Source organism: Podarcis tiliguerta, assembly GCF_965153285.1.
Source record: "Podarcis tiliguerta genome assembly, chromosome: 8".
NCBI classification, from domain to species: Eukaryota; Metazoa; Chordata; class Lepidosauria; order Squamata; family Lacertidae; genus Podarcis; species Podarcis tiliguerta.
This window is the reverse complement of record NC_139541.1, coordinates 1,776,411-1,801,864: the sequence shown is the minus strand read 5'-3', so window position 1 is coordinate 1,801,864 and position 25,454 is coordinate 1,776,411. Positions and strand designations below refer to the sequence as shown.

Below are 25,454 nucleotides of genomic sequence, written 5' to 3'. Positions count from 1 at the left end.
CTAGTGTGAGTGAAGGATAATATTTAATCAATATATCCTCTCCTACTATCCACAACATTCCCCCCGCAACTCTGTCTTCTAACACTTCACTGCCTCCCCCTCAGCCCTTACCACCTGAGGCAGCCACCTCTCTCTGTCTAATGGTAGAGCCAGCCCTGTTAGGGATTGAGTATGTCTCCTGTGTGAGAGCACCAAAAAGCTGCACAATATGGAAATAACTTCCTGAGAATCTTTGGTACTCAGGTTTATATGGGAAGCCCTGCTCCTTACTCAGTGTGGAGAAGAAAAAGCACTTGGTACATGCTCAGAAGTAGTTCTCTTTATTCTTGTTGGAAGTTTACAGGAGAAGAGTTTACACTGACCAAGTAAGGAACCTCCTAATTACCAGACTATCCCTGTACCTTTATCTCTCTGCGGACATCTCTCTCTCTCTCTCTCTCTCTCTCATTATTTTTGTTGTCTATAGACTGATACATCTTAGGCAGTATCCCATTTACAGCTTCCTCCTCTTCCCCACACTTCTCTCTCGGACCTCAATATGGGAGGCCATCTTTAACCATCCTCATGGCTGCCTTGTTCTTCTCTAGACTAGTTAGACTAGAACTAGAAACCTTTTCCATCCAAGTTATGCATCTCCTACAACAAACAACTTTATTACTATTTTTATATACAAGCATCTATGTGTGTGAGACTGCAGCAGGTGTAGTCTACTCTCTAACCAGATTCACTAAGCAAACACTGCACACTTAGTATAAGAAAGGGCTTCGAAGACCCTGTCTCAGTCGGTAGAGTCTGAGACTTTCAATCTCAGGGTTGTGAGTTTGAGCCCCATGTTGGGCAAAAGATTCCTGCATTGCAGGGGGTTGGACTAGATGATCCTTGTGGTCTCTTCCAACTCAACAATTCTATGATTCTATCTAAAGAATAATAGGTAATTGAGCCAGTTACTCCAATAATAGTGTTATCACACATATTGATAGCAACCTTAATTTTGTGAGTGCTGTTGCACCAGAGGGAGGTATCAGTGGACTTGGGGAAGCCCTAAGGTTTACAGAAGTACCACAATGGTTCCAGGGGCTGGACCCTCAGGAGGGGAATATGCGCCATACGGCCCAATTAGGATGAAAGAGGCTCTGTGGGCATGGCATGCTGAGTGCTGGGGGGAGAGGGAGGAAAGAGAACTTGGGTGCAGGCTACACTTGTATTATTTCCTATCTGCTTTCTTCATATAAGGTGCTTTCAGACTGTCACTATTTTCTGGTGGGATGCAATTACATACTGGCAAATTCAATTACAGTTGATTGGGAGGTATTGAGCCGAACAAAAACAAAAAAGCTCCCCCAAAAGATTGGACTTCTTTTTCAATAAGTGTTATACAGTGGTTCTTCTCCTTCCTCCTGGGCTGTGTTCAGAAAGGGGGGGGGAATAAGTGTTCAGACCCCTGGGCTCTCACTTGTGGGGTGCCTCAGGGTTCCATCCTCTCCCCCATGCTTTTTAACATCTATGTGAAGCGCTGGGAGAGCTCATCAGGGGGTTTGGGCTGGGTGTTCATCAGTATGCGGATGATGCCCAGCTCTACCTCTCTTTTAAATCAGAACCAGTGAGGGCAGTGAAGGTCCTGTGTGAGTGTCTGGAGGCAGTTGAAGGATGGATGGCGGCGAATGGATTGAAGTTGTATCCTGACAAGACAGAAGTACTATTTTGGGGGGACATGGAGCAGGCTGGTTTGGGGGACTCCCTGGTCCTGATTGGGGTAACTGTGCCCCTGAAGGAACAGGAGCGCAGCCTGGGAGTCATTTTGGACTCACAGCTGTCCATGGAGGCGCAGGTCCATTCTGTGTCCAGGGCAGCTGTCTACCTACTTTTAAAAGGCATCTGAAGGCAGCCCTGTTTCGGGAAGCTTTTAATGTTTAATGCTGTATTGTGTTTTAATATTTGGTTGGGAGCTGCCCAGAGTGGCTGGGGAAACCCAGCCAGAGGGCGGGGTATGTATGCATCTATGTATGTATGTATGTATGTATGTATGTATGTATAAATAAATAAATAAAAAATAAATATGATGATGATGATGGGGCAAGGCACGTGGAAAGTGTAGGATAATAACACTTGCTTTGAGGCAGCATCCTCTAACCTCCCAACATACAAATCAGAATGGATGCTCATTCATTGTCTAATCTCCCTGCAAACGAGCCAGGATGAACTTTCCATAGACAGGAAGCGCCCAAAGAGGCCTTCCCAAGGCAGGGGGGCAGGGAGGCTAAAGAGACATGGTTTGAGGAGGAGTGGGGCGAGGTGATAAGACCATCTGCACTCGCAGGACATTTTTGTTCCACTTATGCTGGGTGCAAGGTCCAGTGCAGCAAAACAGGTGATTTCAGGCTATTATTTCAATCCCTCATCCCCATTTTGCTGCTGGATGACAGAGGCAGCCTTAGCTCCTGGGCACCACCTTGTGCTTGGGATGCTGCTATTGCTCTGCCAAGCATTATGAAGTGACTGGTCTGGGTGTAATCATATTGTTGTGCAGCCGCCGCCACTGTGCCTCAGCAGGGTGAATACAAAAGACACATGCTCATCCCACTATTGTGGCTTATCCAGAACTCAATAAACAAATTCCCACAGAGTTATCTCGGGGACTGGACCAGGACATCAGGTAAACTAACCACATAGAGGTGTTCATGCATGGGTGGGTGGGGGTGGATATAGAGAGATATGCCTGCCTGCCTGCACACATACATGCTGATCATGCCAGCAGTCTGTCTAATGCATTCATCCGCAGCTGTCAAGCTCCATGTCACTTTTGTTCTGGCTTGGAAGGCGAGGCAGGGGGTGGGGAGTGCTGCCGTACAGAAAAGCTGAATGCACTCCACACCCGCTGCCAAGCACAATAAGGAAGGACTCCTTAGATGTGGAAATTGCTCTACACAGGGCAATGCAAAGCATCGTCACTGCATGACAACCGTCAGCTGAAGCAGCGGCGTTGGGCTTCATCTCTGAACAGCTGCTTTTAAGGACTTTGCTGGAAAGCACTCCATCAGCAAAATGAGGTGAATGTAACACAAGGGGCAGCTGAGGCGGGGAGGGAAATTGGCCAGGCACGTGCCTAATAGCAGGCTGGAGAACTCTGCTGCAGAGATTTATAAGGGCATGAGGCCCAGGCAGAGGAATTATTGGAGGTGTGTGTGTGTGTGTGTGTGTGTGCATGCGTGTGCGAGTGCCTGGCGAGGAATGAGGGGCAACTGAGGGCAAGGCTAAAGAAATGCTATCCAGCAGAAAGGCAAAAGAATTAGGTGTCTGTGTCTGTTATCTAGGTGGAGAAGTTGTGGGAGTTTTCCTAGAGCTTGGGAGATGTTCTGTGTGGAGAAAGGTTGTGGGAGACAACTTTGGCAGAGGGAACTGGTCCTCATCAGAATGTGTCAAAGTGTACCAGAGTGTGCCTCCTTAGGAGAAGTAAAAGAAAAGATCAGAGTCTCTCTGAAGGTCTCTCCAAAGAGAAACAGCTCAGATACAAAACCTGAAGCCCAAACAGCAGCTAATGGGCACCACCAATCTGCGTCTGACTGGTAATGAACAGTAGAAAAACAAAACACACAACATTGTTGCATGAGTGCTTCCCTGTTTCCCCACTGTTATGAACAGCAGCCAAGTAAGCAGAAAAATCGCACGCAATCACACCAAATCACATTTTCTTCTGGAAAACTCAGGCTGATGGCACTCGTGCCACTCTTTCCCCATAAGCATATAGCTTGAGCTTTGCTCTCCTTAAGGTCAGAAGGATGCAACCCAACAGAGTTCCTAAGGCTTCTGCTAAAGGAAACAACTCAGTGGGAAATACATGGGACATCTCATTCCCTCCATGGTGGTGCCATTTCCGGTGAAGTAGGGAGAAAGTCCAATGGAGCCAACATGGAGCGAGCCATCAAGTCCTCCTGCACAAGACTCACTGAAATTAAGGGGAGCTGCTGCTGCGGATTATTATTATTATTATTATTATTATTATTATTATTATTATTACTACTACTAAATTTTGCATGTTTTACTATGTTTTTATATGTGCTGTAAGCTGCCCAGAGTGGCTGAAGAAATCCAGCAAGATGGGCGGGGTATTACTACTACTACTACTACTACTACTACTACTATTATTACACCCTTCATCCAAAGATCATAGGGTGGTTCACATCATCAACAAAAAACAGTTATACTGTATTTAACATTAATCACTTTGAATTTCTTTTAAAAGAAAATTAAAACCAGGCATATCAGCACAACCTGTATATCTTTCGTCTGCCTGACCTCACAGCCTGTATACATCAGGAATGGAGAGCCTGCGGGTGGACCTCCAAGTGTTATTGGACTAGAATTCCCATCAGGTTCAGCCGGCACAGCCAATGATCAGGGCGGAAGGAGTCCAGCAACAGGATCTCACACCCCTTACAAGATTAGCTCCAGGCCATATAACAGATCTACCAACCCCTGCCCAGAGCCTGAGTCTGAAGAGCTACACCTCCCTATCAGTCACCTTTGGATCTTTCTGGCCCTGTTCTAGGCTCATGATGCGCAAAGGCCACAGAGGTCCCCTCAACGAATGCCAAAGGTTAGACAGACTCAGTCAAGGCACCCAAGAAACAGAGAAGGATCTCGTTCCCCATGAAACAACTGTTAATACCTCCAGTACGACTGAATTTTAGAATAACTAAGGAGATAGTACAAGAATACTTGGCTAGTTTAGATGTATTCAAGTCTCCAGGGCCAGATGAACTGCATCCAAGAGTATTAAAAGAACTGGCAGATGTGATCTCAGAACCACTGGCAATCATCTTTGAGAATTCCTGGAGAACAGGCGAAGTCCCGGCAGACTGGAGGAGGGCAAATGTTGTCCCTATTTTCAAAAAGGGGAAAAGAGAGGACCCAAATAATTACCGCCCAGTCAGTCTGACATCAATACCAGGGAAGATTCTGGAGCAGATCATTAAGCAAACAATCTGTGAGCACCTAGAAAGGAATGCTGTGATCACCAATAGTCAGCATGGATTTCTGAAAAATAAGTCATGTCAGACTAACCTGATCTCATTTTTTGACAGAATTACAACCCTGGTAGATGAAGGGAACACAGTGGATGTAGTCTACCTTGATTTCAGCAAGGCATTTGACAAGGTGCCCCATGATATTCTTGTAAAGAAGCTGGTAAAATGCGGTCTTGACTATGCTACCACTCAGTGGATTTGTAACTGGCTGACTGACCGGACCCAAAGGGTGCTCATCAATGGTTCCTCTTCATCCTGGAGAAGAGTGACTAGTGGGGTGCCACAGGGTTCTGTCTTGGGCCCGGTCTTATTCAACATCTTTATCAACGACTTGGATGATGGACTCAAGGGCATCCTGATCAAATTTGCAGATGACACCAAACTGGGAGGGGTGGCTAACACCCCAGAGGACAGGATCACACTTCAAAACGACCTTGACAGATTAGAGAACTGGGCCAAAACAAACAAGATGAATTTTAACAGGGAGAAATGTAAAGTATTGCACTTGGGCAAAAAAAATGAGAGGCACAAATACAAGATGGGTGACACCTGGCTTGAGAGCAGTACATGTGAAAAGGATCTAGGAGTCTTGGTTGACCACAAACTTGACATGAGCCAACAGTGTGACGCGGCAGCTAAAAAAGCCAATGCAATTCTGGGCTGCATCAATAGGAGTATAGCGTCTAGATCAAGGGAAGTTATAGTGCCACTGTATTCTGCTCTGGTCAGACCTCACCTGGAGTACTGTGTCCAGTTCTGGGCACCACAGTTCAAGAAGGACATTGACAAACTGGAACGTGTCCAGAGGAGGGCAACCAAAATGGTCAAAGGCCTGGAAACGATGCCTTATGAGGAACGGCTAAGGGAGCTGGGCATGTTTAGCCTGGAGAAGAGGAGGTTAAGGGGTGATATGATAGCCATGTTCAAATATATAAAAGGATGTCACATAGAGGAGGGAGGAAGGTTGTTTTCTGCTGCTCCAGAGAAGCGGACACGGAGCAATGGATCCAAACTACAAGAAAGAAGATTCCACCTAAACATTAGGAAGAACTTCCTGACAGTAAGAGCTGTTCGACAGTGGAATTTGCTGCCAAGGAGTGTGGTGGAGTCTCCTTCTTTGGAGGTCTTTAAGCAGAGGCTTGACAACCATATGTCAGGAGTGCTCTGATGGTGTTTCCTGCTTGGCAGGGGGTTGGACTCGATGACCCTTGTGGTCTCTTCCAACTCTATGATTCTATTCTATGATTCTATGATTCTATGATTCTATGCCAATGCCTCTTTAGGGAGGCCCACTTCCTACTAAGAAGTTTGGCCTATATGTGCATTACTGTTTGGCCAAGCACCAGGAAATAAATGAAAGAGAGTAGTCCAGTATCTAATCGATCAGATGGGACTTAAGATTCATAGCCTAACCTGTCTTGAATCGCTCCATATCCCATTCATCATCCCAACAAGTCAGTGGAGTGGGTTACATTTATCTAATGGAAGCACAAAGAGAGTGACTTGCTCAGAGGTACCAAATGAGCATAGCTGAGCAGGTCATCTTGGTCCTGCAGGAAGGGCACTGGCTCTGTTGCTGAGCTGTACTTAGTTGAGTTTGCATCAAAGGCCATTCTCGTCCTCTTTTCCTCCCACCAGGATGCCCCTGCCTGCTAACTGTGGATGTTTCTGCTAAACTCATCTTCCCATCACTATAAACACATTCCATGAACGTCCGTTCACTGGCTCCCTGTCAAGCTCCATATCAGCTTCATCTTTCTAGCTCTTGCTTTTAATTCTCCCACACTCTCTGCTCCTGACTTTGGGTAAATCGACACAGTCAGAAAAAAGAGCATGGTGCAATAATCCTAGGACTACACAACAGCAGGATGAGCGTAAGAACCTATTTTTGGTTTAAAGGCAAACAAGGCCACCACCTTGCTGAAGCGAAGCAGGTCTACCTGGATGGGTCTACCTGGTCTACCTGGATCCAGGTCTACCTGGATCTGTGAACCACAAGACAGCCCCCTTGGGTTTCATGTGGTGCAATTGCGAGGTATGAATTTAGTAAAGTAGATAAAGTAAGAAGAGCCTTGGTGGATCAGTCCCAGCAGTTGAGCCTTCCACAATCTGGTACCCTTTAGGTGTTGTTAGAGGATGCTATCTGATTTTTGGCCATGCTGGTCAGGGCTGGTGGCAACGGGCAGTCCAAAACATCTGGAAGGTCCCATGCAGGAGAAGGCTGCAGGGTCCAACTAGGGCCAGCAACTACTCTTCTTTTGAGGTTCCATTTAGTGACCTACCATGGCTTATCCACTGACAGATCTGTCCTCTATAAAATTTGTCTCGCTCATAGAATAAAAAAAATTGTGGAGGGACCTTGAGGGTCATCTAGTCCAACCCCCTGCAATGAAGGAATCCTGTCTACAGCTGTCCTTGGGTGGGCTAGAACCACCAACCTTCTGGTTAGCAGCCAGGAGCACTGACCCATTGTGCCCCTCTGAGTTACAGCTTGCGTCAACTTAGATGAGCTTTCCCCCGCTAGCTGAAAGGGATGTTTCTTTGCTCCACAATATGTGGGGTGTTAATGCTGGAGCCTGGTGCAACTTGCCTGTTTTAGTGGCCGCTGATACTGTGAATAGATGTTTTGTGTTTTAATCTAAGGGGCTGCATTTTCACCATCTGTTATTTACACCATACTGGAATCATTTTTAACAATGAAGGGGGTGGATAACACACATTATTAAGTAAATAATTTTAAAAATAATACAAAATGCAGGCCTTTTTTGCCACTGGAACTTGTTCTGGCCCCTCTCAGAGGGTGGCCACCTTTGCCATTCTAAGAAAGGAGGGCAGTGTTCAGGGTGAGTTTCGGCACCTCATTTTCTAAGAAACATGAATAAACTGACATGACTGGCCTCAAAGATGTTTAGATGCTTTCTACAGCCCATCTTTCCCACTGCTGTTCTGGGGACTGTAAGACCTGCCAGGAGGGAGGATTACACCAGGGTTGCCATATTTCAAGCATCAAAGAGATGTGAACTGGGGATACTCCTGACTGGGGCTAGGGGGCAGGTCTCTTGCCTAGAAGACGTCAGCTGAGGACCTCTACGCCCCCTGCTATATTTTCAACTTTCTATTATGCACTGGCAACGATAATGCAGTTTATGGCATTATCCAAAAGGCCTAGAAGTCTCAGCATAGCTGGGCTGAAGCCTTCAGAGGGAAGCGTGGTCCTGCTCTGAATGTGGGCCGGGTAGACTAAGGGAGTGAGAGTGAGCCGTACAGCAACAAACCTCCCCTCCTCCCCTCTATGCTCAGGGGAAACAGCTGGCATGCTGCCAGTGGGCTGATCCCAGCTACCAAAGGGAAAAATAAAACTCAACTCCAAGTAACCTCTCTGGCGAAAGCAGGTTTTATACAGCCAGCTGGGCTGCTGTCCAACAGGATCCACAGCAGAGAGGGGAGAAGGCGAGGAGGAGCTCCAGGCCAAGGGCTCACAGGAGGATCACTGCGGAAGGCACAGCTGGAGGAGTGGGAGAAACTGTCAGGGGCAGCTCTGCTTTGGGACATGGGACACGGAGAAGTCCCAAGAAGAGGTGGCCCTCCCCCAATGGCCCAGGGAACATATCTGCCATGTATGGACGGGCAAATCTCACAACTTCAGTTTCTCTTACTTTCTCATTTATTTTTTCAATTTTAAGTTCAGCTGTATACATTTCCACATCAGTTTGTATTAAACACGGGGGAAAGACCTCGTGAAAATTCACCATGAATGGCTCCTAATATACACATTTTTGCTTTGTGCACATATTTTTGCAAAACAATTTCCTCTAATTGAAGGCATTTTTAATGTTATTTCCCCCCAATACATGCATTTTATACGTAATCTACTCGGCTGGAAAACTGCATTGCAAAATTCAGGGAAATGTGAATTTCAAAAGAGGACTGTGTTTTGGTTCAAAAAGCGCACACTACGTAGGTTTGCCTTTAAATGTGACGTGAATCATTTCCCACCCCCTCCCCATTTGGGTGCCTCTAAGGGAGTCAGAGTGGGAGACAGAAGACCTTTGTGGCACAACCCAGTGGTTCATTCTCCCAGGCAAATCCTACTGAAATGAACGAGGGCGGCTGCCCTTGAGCATCTCCCAGTCGTTTCAGTGGGGCTTCACGAGACAATTCCCCACTGAACGGCATTGGGGAGATGGGGGCTCTTTGGGTTCTCCCACCTCCCAAATGTTACAGGCCAGCCCTGGAAAGAGGCAAATTGTTTCACAAAAGCTATAACTGTCTCCTGTCACATTCTTTTGGCATTTTAAAAATGCTAATTGGAAGCCTCTCTTTTCTCTCCAACTCCCTCCCACCGCCTTTCTATAAATACTGGGGGAGGGGGGGCTTGCCAATGGGGGATAGAGCACGGAAGATTCTGCAACCTCAGGAATAAAAATAAGATTATTATTTTTTAAGTGTGTGTATGAGGAAGGATACTGGAAGGATAATCATAACAGGAAGATTTCAAATGGAAATAAGACTCCATGGCTTCTGGCAGCATGCAGAATGGAAGGCACTTCTGTCAGCAACTGGTTAACCCTCAAAAGCTTTTGGTTTTGCCTCTGAAAAGGTGCATTCCTGCTTTTGCAGAGCAGAAAATTGTGTGTTTGTGTGTAGAAACTTTGGAGAACCATTTCAAATTTGGGTGGGAGGAAGAAGATTTCAAGGGTAGGAGCAACATTCTCAGCAAAGTTTAAACGTCTATTATTGGATCTAGTCAAGAATAAACTGCAGAAAAAGAGTATATTATAAGAGAGTCACACGTTAACGAAGCTTTATAAGAGCATGTATTATGGGAACTCTGTCAAACGTCATGATAACTACAGCATTATAATCAACTAAAGTCAACAACTGAAATTTAGTTATAGGGGGCTGAAAATGTGCCTGGAGCAGGAACTGAGGATGGGCTACTTTAACCTTCCCCTCCAGGCTATTTTCCTGAGCAAAATTCCTCTCCTCCCTGCTGCTTTCTCATTCATGAAAGGAAAGATCTGGGATGGGGTTCCCCCCTTTTTTGCCTTATAGATAGAAAAGTAATGGGGGGGGGGCTGATTCTGAGGGGATAAACGGCCCAAGGGAGAAAAGAAGCACTCGGATTTGCAGCAACTCGCAGCTGCATTTCAGGGTCACACAAGACATGAAGCTGTTAAATGCGTCCCTTAGAAGGAAATCAGGGATATAAAAATATATAATAACTGGTGTGAGCCCCTTCCCCAAACACACAAAATTTTCAACAATGCAACTATAATCCTAAGAAAAATCAACCCCATGCTGCTGTTAGTCTCGGAGGGGGGAATTCAGAAAGGGAAATTATCTCAAACCTTCCTAACCTGCAACTCTGGTCCCTAAGAAGATCTCCCGCTTGCTCCTATTCCTATTCACCCCTAATGCGCTGCCAAGGGATCCTTACTGCCATGTCCAGTTTGTGCCGCAATTAAAAGAGAAATATCCACATTGGCCAGTATCTCATCTCATCTTAGGCTTACAGTGTAGATTAGAGCCATTCAAGCTGGACAGAAATATAGATGGTCTCGAGGAACAATTTATATGTTGTCTAAAATGCAGGTCTAAATACTTCTCAAAAAGAAGATTTCCAAAGCACGGAGAAGATTTGGGATCCCTCTAGATGGGTGTTTGTTGGGAGGTGTACTGTGTCATTGACGCAAGAACAGAGTATTAGTGGTGGGTTTAAACAGGACAGTCTACACACCATTCGCCTTTATTAGCCGCTCTGCAATGCTTCCCCAATGCTACTGCGTCACTGCTGTCCAGAAGGGCACTCTGCCGCAAAAGCGGGGTACCCCACCCCAATATGTGCGGTACTAAAAGTTACAGGATTTCAGTGGGAAGTTACAGGGCATGCACTGACGGGAAATGAAGCAGGATGTCCACCCTGGAGCTTTTGCAGGTACAAGCTGTATTGAAAGCAGGATAACATGTAACCATCCTGATATCATCATGAGCACAAAACTTCAGGGATGCACAATAAAAAGGCACCGGGAGCTGAGCTGAGCTGAGAACTCGGGAGTCCAGGCCCCTAGCAGAGCCCTGCTGAGGAATGAATGCAAATTATGGGGAGCCAGGAGGTGGCAAGTCACTTTTCAGACTATTATCTCATTACATAAGGAAGTCATTCACCCCTCTGTGCCTGTGGAAAGGAGATAAAATACTTAATGCCTGTTCAAAGCTGTCAGGATTATACAAAGCTAAGTAGAGTTATTATCCTGCTTTAACCTCTGGAACTGCCCTAACTTTTCAAAAGACAGAAAGGAAACTTAGGGTCTGTTTGGACATTACTCACCCCACCCCACAATCCTTCCATGAGGCAAGGTGAGGAGGTCTCCTCAGAAATGGATTTTGAGGGCATTTAAGGGCAGGGTGGAGGACAGACATACCTGATCCCGAAGAGCACAGACTTCTGGAAGGATATATGTATTCCATGCAATAAAAACATACCCCCAACTTCTCATTGTTTGGGCTACTTCTCTTAAACTGACTGACCTATAGAAGAATAGCTAGCATTGGCATGTTACTGTCAGGGCCATTGCAGAAATGCAGTGTTCCACTTCAGCTCTGTCCAGAAGGAAGGGCTTCATGTACTTGAGTATTAATGAGCAGACCTTTCCCTCACAGTAACAGAAGGAGACAGTCCACTGCAAAAGTCTAAGAATGCCCTAGAGCAACTATTATGCTTAACATTTCCCGACAAGCTAATAATTGAGGCACAGCAACTGTGTGTTGTGGGGGGCAGGGCTTTAGAGCAACGGGGCGGCAGGTACAGGCAGGAGCCTTGGTGAAAGACCAGGATGCTCATGTTCGTGTTGTTTTGTAGCCATGAACTGGCCAGGCACTGCTAAGCATACAAGTGACTGGTTTCACCTGCAGCTCCATTTGGGGTCAGGCAAAAGAAAACATAGATGTGCCAATGAGCTGAGACCATTTGGCAAGACTTTTGGTCTCAGGGTAGGTGAGATAAAGTGGACAGGAATGGAGGGAAAAGGAAGGAAGCTTACTCTTTGATAATAACACACACACAAAAGATCTGCAGTCACTCAATAGCCCTCATTTAGGTGAACTGGCACGTGGAAACGAGCAGGAGTCACTGAGAGGGGATAAACTGTAAGGTTGTGGTCCTGTATACTGTGGAAGAAGCCCATTGAATCATAGAACATAGAATGTTGGAAGGGACCCCAAGGGATCTCTAGTTCAACCCTTGTCTTGTAATGCAAGAATCTCAGCTAAAGCATCCATGGCAGATGGTCATCCAACCTCCAAGGAAGGAGAGTCCACAACCTCCCGAGGGAGACCGTTCCACTGCCAAACAGCTTTCACAGTAAACATGCACAAGACTGGGCTGAAAACCAGTGCCTCCTTTTGCAAGTGAGGGTCACAAGGCCTTATTCAAACCAACTCTCAAACCGCTCTAGTTCTCTCCCTCCTCTGGGCCTGGCCTTGATCTCCTGAGGCCCTTGTGAGCTCTCATGCTGGCTTGGGTGGGAGCGAGCAGGATGGGGTGGAAGCAGCCTGTGCGCAGAGGAAACCATGGGAGTTCATCTCACCCCTCTGCTTCCGCTTCCCTTTGCTGGGACTTGAACTCTTGACCCCAGGAATGGATGGCGGAATCCCAAGCAATGTGCAAAGGAAAAGGCAATCTTTGGAAATCTCTGCCCCACCTCCCAAAGAAGGAAATGGGCCCCATGAAGAACGGCAAGTTTCAGAAAGGAGATGAGGCCTTTGTGTAGTTACAGATGATTTGGGGTTTCTCATCTGGGCCACTCCCTTCCAGCAACTGTTCCCCATCAGATCTGCTGCTTAAGTCGGCTCCCACAAGAGGACACGTGTGGAGATGAGCAATGCTTTAAATATCCAAGGGATGCATAGAATGCAGCACTTCCTATGAGCCATAAGCTAATCTAGCGACCCTAGCTTCTGCTCAGGACCTCCGTAAAGCTGCCAAGTGCCCTTTTAGTTCCCCCGAACAAGAATAACAGCAACACCTTCAGAAACACACATAGCCCCTGGCAGCCCTGTCCCTTTTCACTTCAATCTGCCTATCAGATCTGTAGGACTACAAGCAAACCTTTTGGCTAGGAAATTCCTGTGTGCACAACCACCACCTACCGCACTATCAAGGAACTATGGAAGACACCCCCCTCCCTGCAAATGTTTCTTACACCAGCTGGTATTTCTCCCCGTCTCCATGTTTCTCTGTTCATACGTCAGGGATGGTGGTCTTGGCATAGCCGGTGCCACAACTGGTGTGTGGGCTGCTGTCTCCAGCACCAAACACCACCAGCTGGGCAGTCCATCATGATGACCAGTCATGAGAAGGCCTTAAGGAGGAGGTCTTAATCCTGCAATCTCCCCTTCCCTGAGGGAGGGAAATGGTGTGAGATGGGCTTCTGTGGAGGAGACCCTGGCTCACATGTTCTTGGGAGGGGAAAGCAGTGATGGGGGAGCTGCCTCCACCACCACCCAGACTCACGCTCTCTCCTCCTCAGGGCACATCCAGACTGGTGTCTTATTGCAGGCGGATGCAGCAAGATATCACTTACACAAGAATAATGCCTTTGGCACGGACCATCCACACTTCATATGGCTTTATCCGTTGTTCTGTGCTGCTTTCCCCGTGTTCCTGCATTCTTGCACCTACACTTTAATGCAGTCCATGCCATTGTCTGTGTTCCCATCTTCTCCCATATCCTCTCTGAGTGCAGGATGCCATGACACCCTACTTTTATTTCTGCACTTTTGAAGTTTTTATGCTCAGGCTGTGATTGTTGTGCTGAGCCATAGCTTGTTTCCACCACAGGATGCCAAGTATTTGGCATCAGCAGGAAGTATGTGGGAGGGGCTATATCACACAGAGGCAGATACAGCACATTTCTGCACATTGCTAAGGCACTCCCTCACTACTACAAGCAGAGCATTTGTTGTATAGAAAAAGGTATGGATTTCAGTAGGAAACTACATGCACTAAGTGCGTGCACTAAGTGCGGCTGACTGCCCCCCCCAAACTGCCCCAAACCTTTCGCAGGTGGAAATGGAATGGGAAACGTTATTGTGTATAACTTCCCCGATAGCATCCTGAGCACAAATCATGATGAACACAGCAAGGACATCTGGAGGGGCCCTGAGACATATGTTCTGATCAGGGCAAGGATTTGCCACTACAAGTAGAATGCAGTCTAAGACACCAGAGAGCCAGTGTGGTGTAGTGGTTAAGAGCGGTAGTCTCGTAATCTGGGGAACCGGGTTTGCGTCTCCGCTCCTCCACCTGCAGCTGCTGGGTGACCTTGGGCCAGTCACACTTCGCTGAAGTCTCTCAGCCCCACTCACCTCACAGAGTGTTTGTTGTGGGGGAGGAAGGGAAGAGGAGAATGTTAGCCGCTTTGAGACTCCTTAAAGGGAGTGAAAGGCGGGATATCAAATCCAAACTCTTCTTCTTCTTCTTCATTCAAATGCTCTGGTGTGCACATGCAACAACATGATGCTCACAGCATGACTGCTGGACTATCATCACGGCACACTATGATTGAGGATGGCATGCTCATTTCATGGTGATTGGATTGAAAAGTTAGTACAGGAGCTGGAGAAGGGAGACAGGCTGGCAAGCAAGAGATTATGGCAGCAGTCTCTGCATAGGGAACAGCCTCTGGGCCAAATCCTCCAAATTCCATTATCCTAACACTTTTTACACTAGAGATCTGCTCCTGCAGCAGCTGCCAGAGATTTGGGTGCGTATTCCAAATCACTTTGTTCTTGCCTTGTAACTTCTTAAGAAACTGTTTTTGGGGCCATGTGTGCCTTCCACCTCTGCCCGTTCTCTTGTCCTTCTGCTCCCTTTTCTGATGCTCCCACCATCCAGACTTCCTTTCCGAGTCCTCTGTGCTTCCTCCTTAGGCTTGCTGAAATTGCAGTCTGTGCCTCCTGTTTTCCTAAACTCTTACTACTACTGCCCCCCACCCACAGCCAGAGGATCCTCTGCCTGTTCCACGCACACCCCGGCAACAGGATAGACATTGGGTTGGTGAAGCCAGTCAATGTCAGAGACGACGTTGTCATCAGTCCCACACCAACTCCCTCAGTGCATCACAATATGATGCCCGTGGTATCAGTTTTAAGTTGCACCATGTTCTCATTCTAAACAATGTGGTCTGAAATAGACACTCCTGCCCCCCCTTCTTTTTTTCCAAAGCACACATTTCTCAACATGCAGACACTCTGTTTGGACAGGGAGGCTAGGAAGGATCTGGCATTCTAATCGGGAAAAGGCTGTGAGCAGAGTGGAAGCACTGGGAGAGAGAGAAAAAGAGAAGGGGACTTCCCAGATAACAGCATGTTTCACTGCACGGCCATGTTTCTGATTTAGCAGCAAGCATCCCCTGGAAACATTCAGGTCTGAGTATGGCAGGCACCTGCAATAATTAGTGCTTCCAGAGACATCTAGCCACATTCTTCCAGGATCTCTTTAGCAAGTCATCCTCCCTCCCGTTCTTACTGAACAAGGGCAAACTCACCGTCCTCTGGCTGTGGTGTCAGGAAAGGAACGCACAACAGCTACCAAATTGTGATGGTGCTGTGAGACATGGCAGAGGGACCTGCACAATTCTGGCAGCTGCAAAAGAAAAGGATGTGTCAGTTGTGAAGTTGCCGGGGAGGTGGGATGAGATGGTTACTTATGGGGAGAAGGAGGAGACAGAGTGGGTGGGTGATGTTTCAAGATAAACAGCTCCAGTGAACATCTGCAGGCTATGCCTGCAAGCTTCCCAAAAACCAGGGAAGGGAACCTCAGGCCTCTCTAGCTGGCCCTTTGAACTCTCCCTGAGACATGTCCTTCCCCAGGCCACACCCCTCACATGGTCCTGCTGTATCCCCTCCTCAAGTGCTTTTGCCTGGCAGGAATGTGCCCTTGAACTGCCACAATGCATGTTGCTTGCCTGGGTGGAGGATGAAGAAATGCAGCAAGCATTTGATTGGCCTCTGTGAGGAACAGGACGCTAAACTAGATGGATCTTTGGCCATCTCTGGCAGCACTCTAAAGTTCTTGTGGAGCCTGATGTCTGCTCAGCTGCACGGTGACATGCAAGCAACATGCAGCCCACCTGATGCTCGGTGCAGCTCTTATGTCCTTTGCTCACTAGCTCTCAGCTGATATTAAACTAACCCGAGTTTCTCCCTGTTGCACAGCTACATCCCTCTAACCAACAGCTGGTATGAAATCCTGGGGACTCTTTCCCCACTAAGGGTGTTCAAGGCCAGACTGCAGCTGGAAGGGGGCGTTGGAGATCTGATCTGGAGCAGTCTCAGCACAGTGCCTGCCTCCACCCAGCAGGCTGCTGCGACCCCAGCCCAGCCAAGCATGTCAGCTCCAGACAGAAGCATACAAATGCCAGCAGCTCTGTCAGGCTCTGCAGGGAATTGCCGAACCAAAGCTCGAGCCAGAGGTTCATTAAGCCTTGCAATTAATTAAGCAGCTGAATGGAAGATGCCGCTGGCTGTGTTGCAGAAAGAGGCAGAGGACAAGCCTGAATCAGCAGGGCTCCAATGGAGGGGAACCCTATTGCTGCAGCAGGTTTCTGAAGACAAGGAGAAGGTACACATGGATTGTAGGAAGAAGCAGTGCCTATGGGCAGGGACTCTCCAGGGTTGACCTTACTGTGCAGGATTGCACACTGGAAAGCGCTGCTCTTGCTGCTGCTGCTGCTGCTGCTGCTGTTATCCACAACCAGGACAATGTGTAGACCCCCAACATGAAAACCAATCTTCCAAAATCTAAGCCCCAAATAAATCATGTATCTTGAGCAAATATGCATACACTTCCTTATATTGTATCACTTTTTCAGATTGCTTGACCCACATTTGTTTCCCCCTCCCCAAAAAGTAGTATTATTTTAAGCCAAAGATTAGAAGAATGGAAGAGTGTGGATATTGTGAATGGGCACAGCAGCAGAAATCATGAAAAAGAAACCACCGGGCGGTCCACTCCTGTTCTGTATACTCAAAGTTATTATTATTATGTAGGCACCAAAAGAACAGGTAACAGAGAGCAAGTAATGCAGAGTTACAGAATAAAATAATACTCTGAAGGTGCAGAATTTTTAGTGGTAAATTCTTCCTTCTAAGGCTATAGTATTAATATACTGCCAATGTGCCTTCAGCCACAACTGGTGGAACCAGGCATGCGGCATCCTTTCCTTAGGACTGTGTTTTCTTGAACAGCAAACAGAACGCATTGCAAAGTGTAGCCCCCAGCAAAAATTCATTACATATGTGTGGTGTGTTGGGGGCGGGGGGAAACCACCATGCACACAATGTGTTTCAGTGCATCCATGCTGATGTAACATGAGATTTTTATATTGGATTTTCTTCCCTTAATAGATTATCCTTAGATCAGGAAGATTTGAATTAATTGGGAGTAAGGGCCAGCTGCCAGTTGGATGAGGATGTTGTGCGGAAGCTGCAATAAAACTGAGACACAAGCAGTTTCAAATTTGCAGAGCTGGCCCACCCAAGGGGCAGGGTGATGCACATGCCTCAGGCGACAGAAGTGCAAGAGGCAGCAGGGGAGCAGGAAGATGTCATTCCCGTTTCAAACAGGACAGGCCACCCCTGCGAATAGGCATTAAACATCCTGTGTGGACAAGACTGCTAACTAAAGTGGATTATAATTTTCATTCCATGTGAGAAAAAACAATAGGAAGTCTGTGCAAGAGAGAATCTGTCTCCTTTCCCACACTTGGGCAGGAAAATTGGTAATGAGCTTAAACTAGTGATATTTTAGTTGTGCATTGTGACTGAAATCTGCCAATCCCATCCTGCCCTGACAGGAAAGACTGGCAACTCTTTTACCGCTCCTTTGTCTTTGACAGCAGCCTGGCAGACAGAAATTCAGCAGGTGAAGCTTTTCTGGACACGGGAAAGTCTGACATGGAAATGTTAAAGACACACAAGCAGAGTCAGCAAAGAAAGGGAGGCAACTCTGTTCACAGGTGTACTAACTGGAGAGGTCACTACCTTTTCTGACCAGTCCTGGATGCCTTCAAACAGCACCAGCAGCAGTTGCTGAAGCCCTGTCTGGGGATGCTTCCGCAGGTTCTTGTCCAGGCCAAGCCGGCAGAGCAACACAAGGAGGGCCAAGCGCTGGCGGTCAGGGTAGGAGTGCGGATGGGACGCCACACACAAGGTCAGGAACTAGGAAGGATAGGAGAAACCCAAACAGTGTCAGGAGGATGTGGCAGGGTGAGAATGAGGCAGGGGGTCTTCCCCAAACCTGACCCCCAGGAATATCTTAAGAAGAGCTTCCCGGAGGTTCTCCAACACCAGTTGGATAAGGCATACAGATTAATTTGGCATGCATTTACGGCTAGCCGGCAGGCAGGCATCCAAGCTCCCAGATCAATCCTACTTCTAACTGCAACCTGCCACAGCACAGTGATCAGCGTGGCCTGAAGCACTGAGCACTGGCTTGGGACCCATCAAGATCCATGTCTGAGGACCACCTCTAATGTGAATTTGTGCCACTATCTCTCACTATTAGTTCCCCTCTATAATGTGGAAAGAACAAGTCTCCTAACACAACAAAGATAGAGAAGCACTTTGTAGATTAGAAGTGCCAGATGGGTGAAAAAGTCTAGTAGCAATACAGACGATAATACTGTGTTTTTAGAGCAACAGCCTGGAGATGGGCAGTGTCTCCCAGTGCATTTTCAGGGGGGCTATGAGAAGGCAACACAGAACATGCCAAGGAAGCCAGACACAGGGCTTGTCCACACTTACTTTTAGACCCACTCTTTGCAGGCACAGGTCCTTGCTTTACCAAGCGCTGGTTTTTTGCCCTAAATTCTCCGTGCAAAAACCCACTCTTTAAAGCTGAATCCGAGCAAATGTCAATTTGGGCTTTCCATGGATTGACATTTGCTCTGATAGAGCTTTAAAGAGCAGGTTTTTGTGAAGCAATAAAACACAGTGCTCAGATACGGAGCTTAAAAGTGCAGACCATGCCTGGAAAGAGCAGAGGAAAAATAAGTGCGAATAAGTCTGAAGTCCTATCCGTAGAAGTCAGCTTCAGACTGATTATTAAGGGGCTCCTTTGCTGGTCTCCTTGTAGTTTCTACCCAGGACTAAGGAACCTTTTCCAGCCTAAGGGCTGCATTATCTCTTTCTCTCTCTTTATATATAATTTCTTCCCCCCCCCCCCCCACGTATATACAATATTAATTTGAGAGAACAAAAGAGAAGTAATAAAAAAGTATAATAATGGAAACTTATAGTACATATTGCTTTCTTGATCTACATAAAGTCTCTGTATAATTATACAGAAATGCATTATCATATACCTAATAAAATGTGTGGATTTGCTTTTTCCTGTACTTTATTACACCAATACATTATAAATGCACTCCATTTTTCTATAAAACAATAATAAGATTGCCTGCCTGCTCTGACTTTGACTAAGTAAGTTAATTTGATCATATTTACAATGTCCCACACTGATTATCCAACAAAGGGGCCCTTATTTCCCCCCAATTATGACTTATGGTTATATGAGCATATGCATAATAAACTAAAAACCAGTCTTTTATCATCCGTTATAACATGGTCTTTAATATATCCACAAAGGATAACCAATGGATCTACTAAAAGTGTATGCAGTGGTACCTCGGGTTACAGACACTTCAGGTTACAGACTCTGCTAACCCAGAAATAGTACATCGGGTTAAGAACTTTGCTTCAGGATGAGAACAGAAATCAGCTGAAGGCTCCATTAGCTAAAGTGGTGCTTCAGGTTAAGAACAATTTCAGGTTAAGAATGGACCTCCAGAACGAATTAAGTTCTTAACCCGAGGTACCACTGTACCCTGTGACTGTTTCTATTTCTTTTATCATTGCCCAACAGAATTTCTTTATTTTTTGACAAGTCCAGAAAATACATTGTATATCAGCTTTATTTGTTTTACAATGGCAGCCTATATTGCTTGTTGTTCTGTATATATGACTATGTTGTTCTGACATCAGATACGATCACATACTATCATTAAGATTAACAGATATGGTTTGTTGAGGAGTATTTAACCATTCTTTTTGGGGTGCCAAATGCTAGTGGGGATGGGCAGTAGTGGGTGGTGCAACAAAATGTTAATTGCACCTTTATATGGTGGTATTATTAATATTATTGTTATTTGTTTATTTATTTATTATTTTATATTGCATCCTTCACCAGTAGGTCTCAGGGCAGGTCACAATTTTAATTCCAGTATTAAAAACAGGTAAAACAAATTGCAAACACAGGAATAGCAGCAAAACTGCCCCCCCTCCAAAAATAAGGGCTTTTTGCTGTAAGGAAAGTAACAGGAAAATGCACTGGAAAGTGTAGGATAAAACTTGACACAGCATTGTAAACAAATCAGAATGCTCAATAAATAGCAGGTGTTATCTAACCTCCATGAAACTTTGTGCAACGAAATCAGGATGAATGCTCAATAAACAGGCTGTTCATTGGGTTTTGAGGCGATAGCTTTAACCCTAGGTTTGAGGAGCAATTAGTGTGTGGGGCACTGCAAAACAGGGGGTTTTCACTGCAAAATGCTGCCAAACTGTTGCCAAACTTTGGCACCGGTTTGGAGTAAATCAGACAATGTTGGATTTTGGGGTGTTAACCACTGACCTCATGTTTGATGTGTCAATTACTCAATTTGTGAGGTGGTGCAAAACATGGGGTTTTCCTTGAAAAATGCTGCAAAGCAACTACAAAACTTTGGCACAGGTTTGGAGGGGATCCAAAATTTTGGAGTTTGTAGTTAATTATCCTGTCTGGAAGCAGGTCTTATGCCCTGGATCTATTTCTGCTTTGACCTGGACCAGACTTGCCTTGCCTCCAGCCTGAACTCAACATTCTGCTAACCCCAGTTACCTGCTCTGATTGCAAAGACTGAGACCATCTACATGACTCAGGCTGGCTGGTACCATTGGAGACAGACAGTATGCATGACATGCATGTCAAACATGTATGACAAGCATTGAGAAATGTTGATCACAGACGATTGCAGTAAAGCTCAAGCTGCCGTCTATCTGAATGTGTCCTCTGGCAGGAGAAGAGAATCAGATGCATAATACAAGGAGAAAGAACTGGTAGTTCTCTCCCTTGCTGAGGAGGAGCGGAGGTAACAAGAGGCAGCCTACGTCTCTGTGCTGAAGGCTGCAGTGGAACTGGCCAAGATGAAAGGAAGGACGGAAATCCAAAGCTGTATCTTGCTGAATTATTCAAGTCGGGGAATGAAGTTGTTGGTCTAAGTAGTTACAGAAGGAAGTGGTGGACCATGGGGCAATCCAGGTTCTAGCACAGGGGTAGGCAAACTAAGGCCCGTGGGCCAGATCCAGCCCAATTGCCTTCTCAGTCCGGCCCATGGACGGTCTGGGAATCAGCGTGTTTTTACATGAGTAGAATGTGTGCTTTTATTTAACATGCATTTCTGGGTTATTTGTGGGGCATAGGAATTTGTTCACCCCCCCCTCCAAAATATAGACCGGCCCCCCACAAGGTCTGAGGGACAGTGGACCGGCCCCCTGCTGAAAAAGTCTGCTGACCCCTGTTCTAGCACTTCATTGCTGCCAATTCTCAAATAGATTAACACCCGCTTTGTGACTTGGTTTCCCCTCTGATGCAAAAAGCAATACCTGTCCAGCATATCTGAGGTGTTCAACAGTAAATCTGAGGAGCTCCAGGGGCTATTTAGTTGGGGGACTGTATGACCTGGCGATGGAGGAGCCTGAACTAGAGACCTGCTCTGTGTCTTCATCTCTTGCCTGGGGAAGAACATGCTGCTCCTTTACTAGTATAAACCTTCGGACGTCCTCCTTACTTCAGTCCCAAGAGCCAGAACAGCCACAGGAAGGGTGGATTAAGGGTTTGTCCCATAGGATCTTCAAACAAGCAGCTGTCTGGCTTAGCGAAGTGTCAGCATTGGCCATGCCAGTTATTCACCCATGTTCACCTCCACAAGGCCAGACTAAAGGAAGAGTGGTTTCTGTGCAGCTTTCCATTTAGAGCCCCCAGGAAGGGGCAGGCTCTTTGTGCCCAGCAAGACTGCTTGTCTGTTGCAGGAGACAGAATATGGTGATTCTTCCCCCTTACGCTGGCCATGGATGCTCTGCGGCCAAGCAGGTCCTAAAACTCAAAAGCATGCTCAAATTCCCAATCTAAATGATTCAGATTGGGAAAACCCACACATACCAGCTTGTTTTGCATAATTTATCATAATTCCAGCAACCAGAGCCTTTGATGGTGTAGAGGAATGGTGCCTTTCCCTGAAGACGGTGCTTCTGTTGCAAGGTGTTATGTTCCCCCCTAGCTATCAAACCACATCTTTGTCCCTGGAAAAATGTTATCCACCCCACCTGCAAAAGAAACCTAGCACATCAGTTGCAGTTTTCTGCAAATGTAGCTGCGCTGCTGTCACAGTTTCATAGCAACAAGAAAAATTGCATCCATAGAATGTCACCCTGCTTCACAGCCCTTCCATTTGATTCAGCAGATCACTTTTAAAAGTTTTTAAGCAAGCCCTGTTTCTGAGCAGTATGACACACAAAGCATGGAAAATTGGCCCTTGTTGCAAGCATTTTTCTTGGCACATCAGATTTCTGGGCTCACGCTGTCACACCAGGAATGCTTCTGTGTAACAAATAGCTCTGACACTTTAAGGTTGTGATGGTTTCAGCAGTGCTTTCCCCCATCACCACTTGAAAATCCTAATCCCCTGGGTAGGGGCATCACAATTAGCTGCCACAGAGATGATTGTGGTGTGTGACAAACAGCGGATTAGGAGGATGTCAGGCAGAGGAGCAGGCCGTTGCAGGGAGGCAAGAGGAGCTAATCCACACACAGGGTGAATGAAACCAGATTAGCTAACATCAGAACCAGATTGTGGAAATACAGTAAATGCCAGTCAAAACCTTATTTCCAGGGCCTAGCTCAGTCTTCCCCAACATGGTGCCCTCCAGATGTTTTGGACTACAATGCCCATCAGCTCCAGCCAATGGTCAGGGCTGACAGGAGTTGCACTCCAAAACATGTTGAGGGCACCTAGGCTTTGGGTCTTTGCTATTAAATAGGGCCTCCTCTTCCAGAATCTGGCGTAGTCACATGGCTTGTCTTTGACAAAAAAGGCTTTCTGGAACCTATCACATTCTGGGCCTCCCAACAGATCATGTGTAATGTTAGTTTCCAGAACCTGCTTTAGATAATCTAAACCCCTTCCTCATTGTCTGTGTCTCAGCCAGAAAATGGTGGTTGCATATGAACAACAGGAGCAGGTGTAGGTTTTGATGCTGCCAGTGAGTTGTGTTACCTTCACTCCTCACATGTACACCCTTCAAATCAAATCAAATCACAACCACCTCTTCCACTGCGCCTGTCTCCCCATGATTCAGACAAGCTGTTTGTTTAATCCCCTGTCCCCCCTCTGTGAGTACCCTGCATGAAACTCTTCTTTGGTGGTTGGTTGGTTTGTTTGTTTAAAAACCAAACAGCTTTTTTAACCCCTGAAAAACTGCTCTGAGAAGAGTGCTGGCACCAGGGCCTGCCAACCCACCCTGTACAAATCCAGTTTCCATTGCAGACTGGAAAAACAGGCTTCTCCTAAATTCAGTCTGGAGGAAGAGATTGGGACATGTGCCCAAAATGCAGTGGGCATGTTTTCATGCTGGGTTGACAGCTGGGAGTAGCTATGTCTGGATGCACCGGGTGTTTTGCTTGACGCTTACCTTAAATATATCTCCAAGCACTGATGTCAAGGTGAGCTGCCAAGACGCTCCCTCAGGAAGGCTCTCGCTCTCGGTGTCTGCGGAGCCAGGAAGGTGTTCAGAAACCCTTGAGGCAAGAGGAACAAGGAGGAGGTCAGCAGGGGGAGACCAAGGGCAACCCTGGATGCTCTAGCACCAGGCCTGGAGTCCCCAGGCTGAAGACCTTGGGAATGCCAAACTGACCAGCATCTGATCACAAGAAATGAAACCTCACTCTCTTATTTATCCACGCAATGAAAGCAGAACATTGTTTAAATTATAGCATGGATAAAAAGATTGTTTATAAATGTATAACCTTTAATAAGTTTACAAAAGTATGAGATTAATGAACACATTAACACAGAACATTCATAGGAGAATCATAGGTACGTTATCATAACATTACACTATATATAGAACAGTTTCTTTCAAGCTCTTTTGGATGCAAACATAAATTATATCATTAAAATCCATAAGTCACAGTTTACCATTCTCTATGCAGAGAATGCTTTGATCAGAAAACTGATCTTGGGACATTGGTGACCATAGATCATTCTTTATCTTTTCTAGTCTAAAAAAATGATCATTCATCAGTACAGTTTGCAACCATTAAGCATGGAAACAATCCGAAAATTGTTTCCAAAGGTGAGAACTGAGCACAGGGTGCGGACCAAAGGTGGAAGAACTACCCCAAGAGTAGCATGATGTGTCCCACACCAGAGGTACTGCCCGTATCCCCAACACCCCATTTTTTTGGTAACAAATTGGGTACCACTACTGATAACTTGATAAAAGTGCTGCAGGTGTCAACACAAAATGGTTGGTCTTGGACAGCAAAAAAAAAAGAGAGAGGTGACTATTCTCCATACCAGTGAGGACTGTCACAAAAAAGCACTGGTTGCAACTCTTTCTTTCCACTGGGACTGAGTAAACTCAACTGGACAGAGCTGGAATAATTGTGCTTTTTCAGAGTCTCCCCCTCCTCTCCCCTTCCCACACAAAACCACTTGCATCTGGCATGTTGCCAGCTGCTGTTTTGGGAAATAACTTCATTCTAACCCAGGGAGTGGAGGGCTTCCAACACACACTTTCATCATGGCAACGTGGAGCAAAAGGCGATTTCACACTCTGCTCCAGATTTCTGCTCAGCAAATCTAACTGGGGGGGGGGGGGACCTCACTTCTCAGCCCCCACCCTTCGTTCCCATTAGAAACCTTCCATTTCAAGGCTCAATTTCTCAGCCATCTCAGATTGCTCTGGGCTGAAACTGAACATGCAGGATCAGACGGCAGCTCTGATTCCACCCGCCTTTTATTCTCTTTTATTTATTTCTTCCTCTTCTTCATAACCGAAAGTGATTTTTTAAAATGCCTCTTTTTATTATTAGAAGGCTTTTAGTTCAAAAGTCTGACCTACATTGAAGACTGTATAATTTAATCAGGATGAAAGAAAGTTCTCTCGTTTCTTAATACCACATCTTTAACTCTTACCATCCTGTTGATGAGAAATCTCATAAAAACAAGCACTGTTCTTGAATTTCCTTGGGGGGGGGGTGGACACAGCAGCACCATCTTTAACTCTTTCTTTATTCCAAAGCACAGGCATTTTCACACGAGGCTT

At 46.3% G+C, this 25,454-nt stretch overlaps 2 protein-coding genes across 7 annotated transcripts in view; both read right to left on the bottom strand.

The window, feature by feature from the left end:
* ANKRD39 (ankyrin repeat domain 39) overlaps nt 1-25,454 on the bottom strand; it is a 320,177-nt gene that overhangs the window by 180,413 nt on the left and 114,310 nt on the right. The gene's annotated exons all lie outside the window — the stretch shown is intronic.
* FAM178B (family with sequence similarity 178 member B) overlaps nt 1-25,454 on the bottom strand; it is a 173,604-nt gene that overhangs the window by 71,549 nt on the left and 76,601 nt on the right. For all 6 annotated transcript variants that reach the window (XR_014515032.1, XM_083456602.1, XM_083456604.1 and 3 more), the window contains 3 exons: nt 23,817-23,922; nt 18,072-18,248; nt 15,575-15,672 (listed from right to left, as the gene is read on the bottom strand). Coding sequence is in view for 5 of the 6 variants with exons in the window: in XM_083456602.1 (XP_083312728.1) it covers nt 15,575-15,672; nt 18,072-18,248; nt 23,817-23,922 (381 nt within the window). In the remaining variant the exon portion in view is untranslated. The remainder of the gene's footprint in view (nt 1-15,574; nt 15,673-18,071; nt 18,249-23,816; nt 23,923-25,454) is intronic.